The 12,644-nt window shown below is 42.0% G+C and overlaps 1 protein-coding gene across 2 annotated transcripts in view; it reads right to left on the reverse strand.

Moving 5' to 3' along the window:
- Positions 1-5,757: 5,757 nt before the first annotated feature.
- Positions 5,758-12,644, reverse strand: part of AQP9 (aquaporin 9) — a 53,594-nt gene continuing 46,707 nt past the window's right edge. Inside the window, exons 5-6 of one of the 2 annotated variants that reach the window (XM_017896417.1) lie at positions 12,358-12,575; positions 5,758-7,708 (exon numbers count right to left, since the gene is read on the reverse strand). In XM_017896417.1, the coding sequence (XP_017751906.1) occupies positions 7,534-7,708; positions 12,358-12,575 (393 nt within the window). In that variant the 3' untranslated portion in view covers positions 5,758-7,533. The remainder of the gene's footprint in view (positions 7,709-12,357; positions 12,576-12,644) is intronic. The other variant, XM_017896424.1, reaches the window with a different exon arrangement.

Here is a 12,644-nt window from a genome sequence, read left to right on the forward strand (position 1 = left end):
TGGATGAGGAAGCTGAGGTTTAGGGTCACACAGTTATTCAGTGGTGGACTGGAATCCAATCTGGCTGTCTCTAGAGCCTGACATTTTGAACACTAGCTACATAGTCTCCAATGTGTTAGCAGTTGAATGCCCCCATGGTCTTATTCCAAAGATAATCACATCAGCAACGAAACATCAATTCTCTGCCGGTTTTTTTATTTGGTCTTTTTATGGTTCTAGGCTGAGAACAGGCTCTGGGATGATCTACCGGTGATTTTTGGCTATAACTATGTCCTCCATTGGGTTAGAACCTTATTATCAGAATATCACCACAGATCAGCCAGCCAAGGGACATCAAAATCCTCTCTAGATAAAGGTGATTTCCTTCATGTAAAGTTTGGAACACAGAATTATTGTGCCACTTCTGTGTAAGTTTCTATTTCCAAAGGTGTGAAGTCTTTGAGTAAGAATAAATACATAAATATCAAATAAGTACTACCACCATAGGTTATAGTAGGATTTTCTAGGTGTTCGTTTGCCTTAATCACTCACAATGTCACTCACAGGGCTGCACAGATGTTAAATATTTGGAGTTCTTTTCACAGTATATTTTACCATTTAAAGTATAAGCATTTTGTATAGTGTGGATTTCTTAGTGTAACAACAATTGTTAATTATATTTTCCATAATATCAAATAAATTCAGGACTTCCTCCTTGCTTAAACATAACTACTACTGGTAGATGGCTACTTTTTAGTAGTAGCAGACAAATGCATTTTCCTTTTTGCATCAAAATGAAAATGTTTTGCAAAAATCTTATAGAAGAATTGGACAGGAAGGTACAAATCTGAGGATGCAAGACAATGAGCCCAAAGGAGAGCATCTGTCTGCAAGGAGGGTTGGTGGTGGGAAGTGCAGGAGTCTTGGCTCAGGATGAAGGGTGACCAACTGGTCCTGGTATTGGCATTGAATCCTGTACCCCAGGATACCCTTCAGTCCCAAACTGTTGATGCAAAACCCTGGTATTTGCCTGAGCCATTAGACATCAGAGTGACTCACTGGTTTTCAACCTTTACAGAATCTACATTGTTACGTCCAGAGTTAAAAGGCAGTCTCAGCTAGGTGTGGTGGTGTGTACCTTAGTACCAGCTGCTCAGGACACTCCTTGAACTCAGGATTTCGAGTCCAGACTGGACAATATAGTGAGACACTCTCCTCTAAACAACAGCAACAACAAAGGGCAGTCTCACTGGAAATGTCCACAATGACTGTGTATTTGATGATATCAAGAAATTGAGAAATTATTGATGCTTAGTTTATGTGTGATAATGGTATTGTAGTTATGTTTTTAAAAAGAATCTGTATCTTTTAGAGTCACATCTTAAATATTCATGGGTAAAATGATATCATGTCTAGGATTTGCTTCAAAAAAATCCCAGAGGGAGAAGTGAGAAGCAGAGAGGGTGAATAAATAAAACATTATTGGCTGTATTTTGGTAACTGTTGAAGCTGAGTGAAGAGTACACGGGGTATCATTCTACCATTTTCTCACTATTGTGTATTTTTTAAATCTTCCATAATAAAATAAGATAATCCTACTGACTTCTTTTAAAGATTGAAAAGTAAAACTGAAAACTTAGGTATTTGAAAGATAGTTCCTGAAAGACATGTGCAACTGAGAAGGATTGAATTATAAAAAGCAAGGGAAGAGCTTGTCACCAAATTTTAATGACATGATTCCATGTTTTCAAACTCCCACATATTATAATGACATCAGAAATAATAACAACAGCAGATGCTGTGGCAGCAACAGTTCATATTTATATAATATATACCATAAGGTTGGGACTTTTCTAAGAACTTTACGTTAATTATCTCACTTTTATTATTTCTACTTAATCCATGAGAAAACTGAGGCTAACGAACTTGGCTACTGTACTAGCAAGTAGAGGAACTAGGATTTGAACCCAGAGAGGATGACCCTGTACTGCATTAATTCAACAAATTTTCATAGAGCAACTACCGTGTTCTAGGCCCTGGGGCAGAGGTGGAGAATTGAAGAGCAAAATGTCTTGCCAGCATGGACCTTCTATTCCAATGGGAGGAAACAGACAAAATCCAATAAGTTTAATACAAAATGTGTGTATTTAAGGGAGGGTGGTAAGTGATGGGGGGAAAAATAAATCAGGAAAGAGGGTAGAGAGTGATGGGTGATCAGAAAGGCCTTACTAACAGTGACACTGAATAGGCACCTGAAGGAGGTGGGGTAGGGAATTTCAAGCAAGAGAGACATCAGGTTCGAAGGCCCTGTAGCAGGGACTTGCTTGGTGGGTTCAAGGATCAGGATGGAAGCCTGTATGGCTGGAGCCAAGGTGACAGACAAAGGGGAGAGCAGTAAAGACCAGGCCAGGAAGGTCAGAGAGTGTGATGCTTCTAAGTACAGTTGGGCTTTTATCTAAAGATCACGCAGGCTGCTGTGTTGATTACAGGCAGCAGGAGTTTAAGCAGAAAGGTAGGGAGACCTATTAGGAGGCTTTTCTAAGACCTAAGAGACGGAGGCCATTGCTTAGACTAGGGCTGTGTGTGAGAAGAAGTCAGATTTGGAATATATCTGGAAAGTAGAGCTGACAGAATTTTCATTAATAGCCTATGCTCTAAACCACTGTGCCACTCTTAAAATATTTATTCACATTTATAATTGAAATTAAAAATGAAGACATTCTCTCTTTCTGTTAAATTAATCAAAGAACATTTTATCTGCTGCAAGACAATGAGCCCAAAGGAGACCATGTGTCTGCAAGGAGGCTGAGTGGTGGGAAGGGCAGGAGTCTTGGCTCAGGATGGAGAGTGACCGACTGGTCCTGGTATTGGCACTGAATCCTGCATCCCAGGAAACCTCTGAGTCCCAAGCAACCTGGGACGGTTGGTTACCCTGCTCAGACACGGGGTTCACATCCCACCTCTTTCACTCTTCACTCTGGACCTTGATACAAATTGTTTAAGGCCTCAATCCTCAGTTTCCCCATCTCTAAGTGGAGATAATAATCTACTTGCTGAGCTGTTCTAAGAGTCTTAGAGGTCCTAGATATGAACGTGCTTTGTGAACTGTGAGACACCAAGAATTAAAGCACAAGACCTCTGGATCAGAGGTACTCAGGCCCCTGGACTGCCTTGCTTCCTCTGCAGGATGGAAGTCAGGAAGCCTCTTTCCTGCTGGGAGCCTGAGGAAGAGGGCGGAGGGCAGAAGGGGGAGGGCCACAATGCGGCCGATCCCCGAGAACAGTGGTCTGACCTCTGGAGCATCCCTCACAACCTCCAGGACTCCCAAGGCTCCCACAGCATTTCCTGAGGCCCCAGTCAGGGAGTTGAGGGATCCCCGTGGAGGAAGGGGCTGTGGTGTGCAGGGCTCTGGGACACGGAGGGGCACGCTAGACTAGGGAGGCAGCGGCAGGCAGTAGGACTTCCTCACTGGGCGCTACGCCTGGAATCCATGCTACTTCTAGGAGACCACCGAAAGGCTTAAATCTCTTCTGAAATCACATCCAGAAAAAAGGAATATAAACGAGCTTGTCACTAGTACAACTACAAAACAATTTATTTTGATCGATACTTTCAGGGGTGGGGAGAGGTCCACAAAGGCAAAAGTGTGGAAAGCGACTAGAAACATAAGGTAGCCCTGGAGGGAGACAGAGTCCCACTGGCTTGGGCAGCATCTTCATCCACACAGAGTTCTATGGATTCATGTTCAGTTTGCCTGGGGCCCTCTTTTCACTAATCCAGAGACAGCATCTCTTGAATAAGAGCTACTCCATTTCCAGCAACAAGAAAGAGATTGGAGCATGGTTGGTTGCTTACCTATCTGTCTGTCTGTCTAGCATCTATCTATTTATTTTTATACAGACTTAGACAGTCAACACAGTTTAAGTGTGACCAGGACTACCATTGCTTCTCTGTATGGGCTGTGATTAGTAAACATGTTGTCACAGAGAACTTAAATTCTGAGTTTGAGAACTGATGTACCACATCTCTTTGTGAATGATGTTTTCTGGGTTGAGTAATTCTGTTCACCCCAACGCATTCATTTATTAAGAAGTCTTTGGAAAATGACCTGAGATTAAACTAATATGGTCTTTTGTAGGTTATATCCTTGAAACTTTCATAAAAGTGTGCACCAACAACTTATCCCAAGTCTTTATCAATGATTTTCAAACTGTGACACTGTGTTCTGAAAACCCCCTCCCAGCCCTGATACACACACACACACACACATACACAAACACAATTTCTCTTCAGAGACCCCTTAGGGGCTGTTTTGGGGGTGTGTTTTTAAGTGATATTACAAGCAGAATGAAGCTCCTGATCTCCCTCCCTTTCTTTCTTTATAGCAATTCCAGTTCACTTATGGCTATCACATAAGGTCTTATTTGAACGATAGGTTCTGTGGCTCAATAAACCATTCTCTCTAACTGGAAGTTGTATTTTTTTCCATGACAATATTATTGAACATCAACATACCGTAAAGTAAGATGTGTGTGTGTGTGTGTCTGTGTGTGTAAGCAATTTAAAGGAAATAATAATTTATATCATAAGGATAAAATTTTACGTAAGACATTTTTATGTGGAGTATCCTGTTTAACAGCTGAATATTGACTGGTTGTTACTGGTTAGAAAAGCCCTGCAACCTTTGACATGCTCTGAGATCTCAACTGGTTAAAGAATCAGAGAAATTATATTTTGGCATTAAGATAAATGCTCCTATCAAGTTTTTCAATTGATGAGGGGGAGGGAAGGAGGAATGTTACAATTCTAGCTCTTAAAGCAACTATTTAAAAAATGGATGAGTTGGCTCTATCTAGTTGACTTCAGATACAGATAATTCAACCATATAAACATTCTCTTGGAAAATAACTCCACAAAGGTAAATCCACTTACTCGTAAATGGGGGTGGGTTGGGGAGAGAATTTGAGTGTGAACACCTGGAACAAAAGCACTTTTTTTCCATTGAAAAATATCTTCCTGGGGTTGATTTCTATAATGGTACATTTCCTCTTTATAAATCCTAGTCATCAATCATCAAGTTGTGTTTAATGAGCACCTGTGTAGATCATAGATTCCACAGTTCATCCTCAAAATTCAAATTTTGAGTTGCCCCTTGCTTTAAGAATTATAGTCCACCCCCAAGGCTTGTTCCTAGTTTGTTTGGCACCTTTTCTTCTGGCTGAACTTGAATCAAGGTGCAAGATTTCAGTGTCTTCTCTTATTCTCCTCTTCACCTTTCCTCGACTTCAAGGTCTCCCAACCTCAGCGTTATTGACATTTTGGGCCAAATAATTATTTGTTCTGAGGGTTGCCTTTGCATTGTAGGATGTTTGGCAGCATCCCTGGCCTCTAGCCGTTAGAGGCCATTAGCATCCCCTTCCCAGTTGTGATAACCAAAACTTCTCCAAATAATGCCACATTTCCCTTTAGAAGTAGGGAGGGAGGAAAACCATTGCTGTAATCCATGAGGATCCCAAGACTGGAATCCTGCCAGGAATTACCTTCCCACTATTGGACATGGTCAAAGAAACTTTAGACCTGTGTGATTTACCCAAGTCAATGTTCTCAACCCTTGCTGCATTTTAGAATCACCTGAGATGTTTACAAAAGACCAACTGGGCACTAGTATTTTTTCAAAAGTTCCCCCAGGAAATTCAAATTTGTAGACACAATAGACAATCTCTGAACTAAACGTACTTAATAATCTTAATACTTACAAAAACCAACCAACTAACCAACCAACAATGACCCAACAATTTTATTTCATATAGGAAATATCCAGGTAGCTTCAAAGCAGGAAAAAAATCCCATATGTCCATAGACTGTAGAACATAAGTCATCAGAAACATTTCACATTTGCTTTCTGTTGTTCTCTTATCAGCACAAAGCAGTTGGGAAACCGAATGCCCTTGGGAATACTGGGCTTTTCGACAGTTTGAATGAAGGGGCATCCCTTGATATAGAGCATCCCCTGGTGCTTGTAACTCATAGACAGTCTTTTGTCAAAAGTAACATCTATTAGAGAACTTCAAGGGGAAAAGACTGAGCCAGAGGAAATCCCTTGAATGTAATGTTTGGTGCTGGCAGGAAGGAAGATCAAGACTTAGCAAGACCAGAGGTGGCTTGGGAAGGGAGGACTTCTGATAATGTTTTTCAAGCAAATGAAAGTTATGATTACATTGCTACCACTTTCCTTCATCTGTACTCAGTAAGTGTGGGAATAGACCCAGACAATGAGGGTCTTTGTATCTTAAGATTGAGGAACATTATATCTAGAGGTGTATATATTCTAGAAGCTGCCAATTCCACTTTGGCCAGCCAGGAAGATTTGACAAAGATTTTCAGCCAGCTCCTGATCTTCTGAAAGGTAGAGGAATGCATTAGATAATGTTCAACCTTCCATGTGCTCTTGGACAACTCAGCTTATCTTCCCTAAGATTTTGTTTCTTTATCTGAAAAATGGGCAATGTGGCATTTGCCTCAGATAGTCATTATGAGGATTAAATTAGAAAATGTGTGTGAAAGTGCCTTGTGAATTGTTAAGCCCAATAAGGCAATATTATCTTTTTGGAGACCTCCCACTCTGAAGGTTCAGCTAGACCAGGATCCAGTGGCTTTCAGTTTTGGCTTCTAGGGCATGTGTAAAATAATGGACAAGCACAGTTGTTGATATAACTTGTCAAATGTCTGTTCTCAAGTGGGCAATTAGGAAAATACATTTGAGCTAAAAAGACAGAGTGATGTATTTTTCATGACTGAGGTTACAATTGTATTTTAGGTTATTATATACTAAAGACCAGGAAATTAATTGGTGTCCTCTAAAATGCAGGAGAGCAACAGATTAATCTGATAAATGGTTTCCATTAAAAATTCCATTTGGCTTCTCAAATTCATCTTGTCTCCTGCAGTTTCTGAATGCCACAACGTCCTCCCCTTGTGCCTTCCAGCTGCATTCTCTTGCTCCCTACATCACTGGGTTTGGAGAATATGAGTTTTTATATAAATCCAGTAGCACAGCGTAACTAGAAGCTTAACCCATTAGCTCCCTAATTCATGAATATGTTGACTGAAACCATGGTTTTGTCTTTCAATTTAGGGTTTGGTTGATACTCAGAATGTAATCTTTGTCGATATTGAAGAAAAGGGTTTTGGTGATAGCATTTCATACAGATAGTGCAGCTGAAAACACTCAAATGAGACTATCATCAAGATGTGAAGTTATTAGTGCTTACCTAGGAAGAATTCCCAACAACGATGAAATAAACAGGGCAGGAGAGAAGGCTGTTTCAGGGGACGGTCAGTGTTATCCTGGGGGGGTGGGGGTGGGGACACTGGTAGAGAAGTGGTCAGTGTTTCCAAACTTTTACTCAGATGTTTTTCCAATTAGGTGTCCCATATGGCTAGCAGACAAAACTGGGTGGATTCCACTTCAGGCTTACAAAAACACAGACACTTAGATGCCATCTTTCTGAAGAGAATCCCAAACTGATTGCAAATCCAGAACTGAGTATGCCACTACATGATGACACTGAGTTCATATTTCTCTGGTTTGTCCTCAGATTGTTCAGCCTTAAAGACTGAGTCAGGCTCTGGATGGTGGATTTCAATGACAAGAACATAGATGAGGCCTCCAATGACAGCACCAACCAAAGGGCCCACTACAGGAATCCACCAGAAGTTGTTTCCAGCTCTGAAATCAAACAAGAAATTAGTGATACATTTCTTGGCCTTCCTCCTGGTATTACTGTCTAGTTTTTCACTCACTTGTTAGTCTTTCTCATGCTCATGGTTCCCTCTTAACTCAGCAAGATCTAAGTATAAGGAGGGGTCACTGCAGCATGGCAACTGTCATCCTTGATTTTCCACTACACCTGATTTCAGATGATCTATTTCCTTGTCCTACTAATATTTGTGAGATATTACGTCTTACTTATTTTCCTTTTAGAAAATATAGTGCCTGAGCCCATGGTTAGGATTGAGGGCCCCTAAGAAAGTTCAGGTCAATTACTCAGGAAGTGCCTTTCCCTCATCCTGAAATAATGACGCCTGTGGATTACGAGTAGAATGTGGAGAGATTCCTGGGCATCACTCGTGTATGAGGACAATCAAACTAATCAATCAGGAAATGTTTTCAATTAATGAATGAATTTTAAAAAATCTAAGGTGGACGTGTGAATTGCCTACTAAATAGAATTTAAATCCATACTTATTTTTTAAGGTCATAGCTTGAAGCTACCCTTTGATAAGGTTGTCATGCCATGACGCTCTTTCTTCCAGAAATCCTCAATGTCAGTACATTACAGCAAAGCTGTGGTTCTGGGGAAAAGCAGGTATCTTTGTGAGTTGTCACCATCTTCTTTGGAGAGAGAAAATTCATGTAAATAATTTCTTAGAAAGGATCAGGAAAGCAAACAAAAGTATACAGTATATTGTTTAAGGATATGTACATTTAAGATAAAAGTATTTTTAAAAAGCGGGAGAATGGCAAACACAAAAGTTCAGGATAAATGCAGAGGGGGTGGAAGACAAGAGGAGTCCCCAGAGGCATGAGAGAATTTCAGTGTTCTAGTTGGATTCTAGAAGGACCCAGAGCTGTTCTTTTCATCATTATGCTTAATAACCACACATACGTTCCATGTGGCCTTTTGTGTATCTCAAACTTTGATTAGAAAGAACGATAAAGGAAATAAGCAGGAAACAAGAACCCTGTCCTAGAATCCAGGAGACTAGGTCTAATCTCAAGATTATCTAGAAGGTCTTTGAGCAAATCAAACTCCTGTTCTCCACCGTGAGCTCCACTTCCTCCATCTGCATGGTCCTTTCCACCTGGAGCACCTAAGTTGTCTCTGAAGTCCTCCATCGCCCATGCAGAGTTGATGGAAGAGCACTGAGCCTGAGCACGGCAGCCACCAGATGTCACTCTTACAACACGCCAGTGAGGATGCTGCACTGCCGCTCTCACAGTGCCCTTCCCCAGGCCCCAAATCCAGATGGATTTTTCTAGAGGAGGCACATGGAGGGTGGCTGCTTCTCCCATTTGGCTGTAAAGACTTGAAGTCTTCTTTAGAGCTCAAAACATGGAGTATAAGCTACCTGTTGGGTCCATCATTTCCTTTTGTGGCAAATCTCTTCCTGTCATTCAGCAGATGAAGGTCCAAGATATCAGCCAGGGTACATGTCCTCCTTTCACTGGCTGGAGACTTTTTCTTTTATCAGACTGGACATGTTGTGTGAGGTTCACAAGTCACAAATGGAGGTGCTCAGATGTGGTTACCTGCCTAGCCTAGTCCCATATGCACACAAATAGTGATCATTTGCACACTATGATTCGGGGGATGCTAAGAACATGTCTATGTTAACTGTCTAAAGGATCATCTTTAGAGATTCATTACTTTGGGTCAACTATTTGAAAAATTTAATAATACTCCTGAGAGCTTTCCCTGATTAAGTCATTAACATCTTAATGTGAATAAGTGGAGAGAACTTTGATGGGAAACATCTTAACATTTAAGGGAAAAACCAAGAGTTGGCCAGGGTCTTTTGACTCTTGCCCTCATCAGACCCTCTGGCACCTCACTGTCCCTGCCATCATTCCACTGCTTGCCATTCAGGGGTACATGGGGTCCTGGGAACAAGGTAGCCTTGTTTTTTCTCTAAGACCTTAGGTGTGGATCCAAGCTAGGGTATCTACTGAGGGATTTCCCTTGGATATATAACTCTGAGGAAATGAGACACTCTAAGAACACTTTGGAAGCCTGTTGTCCCTCAAAGGTTTTGAGGATAACTTTTTGGTTGAGGAGTACCAGCCAACCCTGCTCTTTCCTAATGAGTTTCTGCTTCCTCACTCTCTCCTTTTTCAGTCAGTCCTATAGGATGATGTCAGATTAATTTTGCTAAATTGACATTCTAAACCTGCCAAACTTGTACCCCAAATACTTTGATACTCCCTATAACCTACAGAATAGGGAGCAGAAAAAAAAAAAAACAAAATTCTCATTCCGGGAGTCCAGGTCCTCTATGATCTGACAACTGCCCTTTCCAACTTTCTTTCTGCACCCTTCCAGTTAAACTAGATCACTTGTGATTTTAACATTGTGTCTTTAAATAAGGGTTCTCTCTGCCTGAGATATCCCCTCTGTTGCCTGTTTAAACATATCCAAATACTATAAATGCTCCCACTTCCACTCCCATAATTCTTAAATTTGGAGCTGTAGACCTCTAAACTCCTGGAGTTAATTAGTCAAATCTCTTTAATGGCACTTGACCACTTTAACCTTGTGTAAGAGCTTCTGCAATAACTTCTTAAATAGAGTATAAATAAAACCGTGAAGGACAGAAACTAGGTCTTATCATCTTTAGTAGAGAGCCTTGAGTAAGAGATCAAGCAGCTGCGTGAATGAATAAACGAGTGCATAGAAGGGAAAAGATCCTGATGCTAGCTAGGGACATGGGACATTAGGTGATTCCAGCATTTTCCTCCACATGGGTTCTCCTAACATATACCTAACACAGCAAAGAGACATTGGGCAAGATCTCCATCTGTTTCGGAACAACCACGTCTCTTGAACTTTAGAATGAATCACCAAGGAGGACTCAAAGAGGGTGGGAGAAGAGCATGGTCTCCAAGACTGAGACTCTGGAAGGTGGAATTAAGGGAAACTCATGGGCTAATTCTGGGCTCTGGGAATAAGGAGATCCTTAGGACGTATGTTTTTGATGCTCCATTGGAAGGATACAAGAGATCCACCCTCGTTGGGGACATTTTCATGTTCTAGTTGTGATCATTCTAGGACAGAATTTCTCAACCACAGCCCTATTAACATTTTGGACTGAATAATTCTTTGTTGTGGGAGGTGTGCTCTGTGCATTGCAGGATGCTTAGCAGCATTCCTGGCCTCTACCCATTAGATGCCCATAGCATCTGCTTCCCCCAGCTCCAGCTGTGACAACCAAAAATGCCCGGGGGAACAGTTGCCCACCTCTGGTTGAGAACTGCTGTTCTAGGAAATTTATTGCATTGTCAATTTCTTGAGGACAGGGAATGTCGACTGAGTTGCTTTGCATCCTTCTACTCCTAGGAAGTGTCGACACATAGAAGTTATTCATTCTTTTATTCAATACCTTGTTACTCAGCCTTTCTATGAGCTACACCCTGTTCTAGGTACTGGGGATATACCAGGAGAAAGGCTGTCAAGGTACTCGTGGCACTTACACTCTAGACGCTCTGAGTGCTATCTGTGGTGGCAATCTCAATGGTACCAGTTATTTTAACTTCTTTTTCACCCTGGTGAAAGGCAGGCCAAACTCCAATGACTCTATGTCTAGGTCATCATTTGGGAACACTCATGTCCTTTGTTCTCACAGGAAACATTAACCTAGAATTTGCTCACACATGCTTTTCCTACTTTTCTCCATGGTAGAGCCCTGTTTCCTGATGAACCAAAGTGAGCTCCTTCCCTGCAGGGAGTTGCCATGGGTGGATGAGGATGCGCCTCTGTGACTGCATGCAGAGAAAGCAGGAAGGAGTGAAGGGGCAAAGTTTGTCCTAGAAGGTAGGTACCAACAGTTGGCATATTTCCTCATCACATTCTGAAGTAGAAAGCGTGGAGTCTTGCCATTTCTGGGGCAGAGGCTCGATCTTACGTCTGTCCTGTCAGGAAGTTCTTACTCATATCTCCAGAACAAAGTCAGCTCTCACATTTGTAGTCATGTCTTTCCCAGCTTCCCTGGCAGTTACTAACTCGTTATCTGTGTTCCCGCAGCACTTTTAGGGGCTGCCAGAGCACTTATTATATTGCTCAAGGCGAGTGCTTTTGCTGATTTGAAATTTCCTTGCTTAGCGCAGTGACTAAAGCATAGATAATGCCCAAGAAATATCTGTGGAATAAATGCAGCATAGGTTGCGTGGTTCACGAGGAAGAGCCCCGTAGTGGCATCAGAGGATGCAAATTCTAGTCCAACTTTGTCACAAAGTGAATCTGCAGACAAGTTATACAGCTAAAATGTTCACATAAAATCATATAGCAATTGAGGGATTATTATGTGGGACAGGTTTATCTCTATTGAATTTACCTAGAGCCGCCTCTCTTTCTCTCTCTAGCTCTCTCTCTCTCGAGCGCGCGCATGTACACACACACACACACACACACACACACACACACACACACACACACACACAATCATGCCACAAAATACCAGTGCAGTGTCCCATGCTTATGACCAGAGTGTGCAGTTAACCTTGGCGCTGTCCTCTGAACTCCCCTGGATCTCCATGCCAAAGCCCCGCCCTGCTGGTAAGGCGCAGCATAACTCTGTCTCCTCCCCACCACTGTTACTTACCTGAAGACTTCAAACCCCCAGCCTGCCAAGGCAGTGAAAAGTCTGGGACTCAGGTCTCTAGCTGGGTTCATGGCACAGCCACTGTTCAGTCCCAAGGAGGAAGAAATGACAGTGATCAGGAGGCCAATGACAATGGGCTCTAGGCCTCTGGGGGCTCCCAAGTTTCTGGAGTCAAAAATGGCAAAGACGATCATGAGGAGTATTGTGGTAGCCACCACCTGGAGAGGGAGAAGTTGAGCCAGGGCTTTAGCCTGCGTTCTGCTCACCTGCATGCCTCAAAACCATCC

This window comes from Rhinopithecus bieti, unplaced genomic scaffold (assembly GCF_001698545.2).
Source record: "Rhinopithecus bieti isolate Rb0 unplaced genomic scaffold, ASM169854v2 scaffold_947, whole genome shotgun sequence".
Classification (NCBI taxonomy): Eukaryota; Metazoa; Chordata; class Mammalia; order Primates; family Cercopithecidae; genus Rhinopithecus; species Rhinopithecus bieti.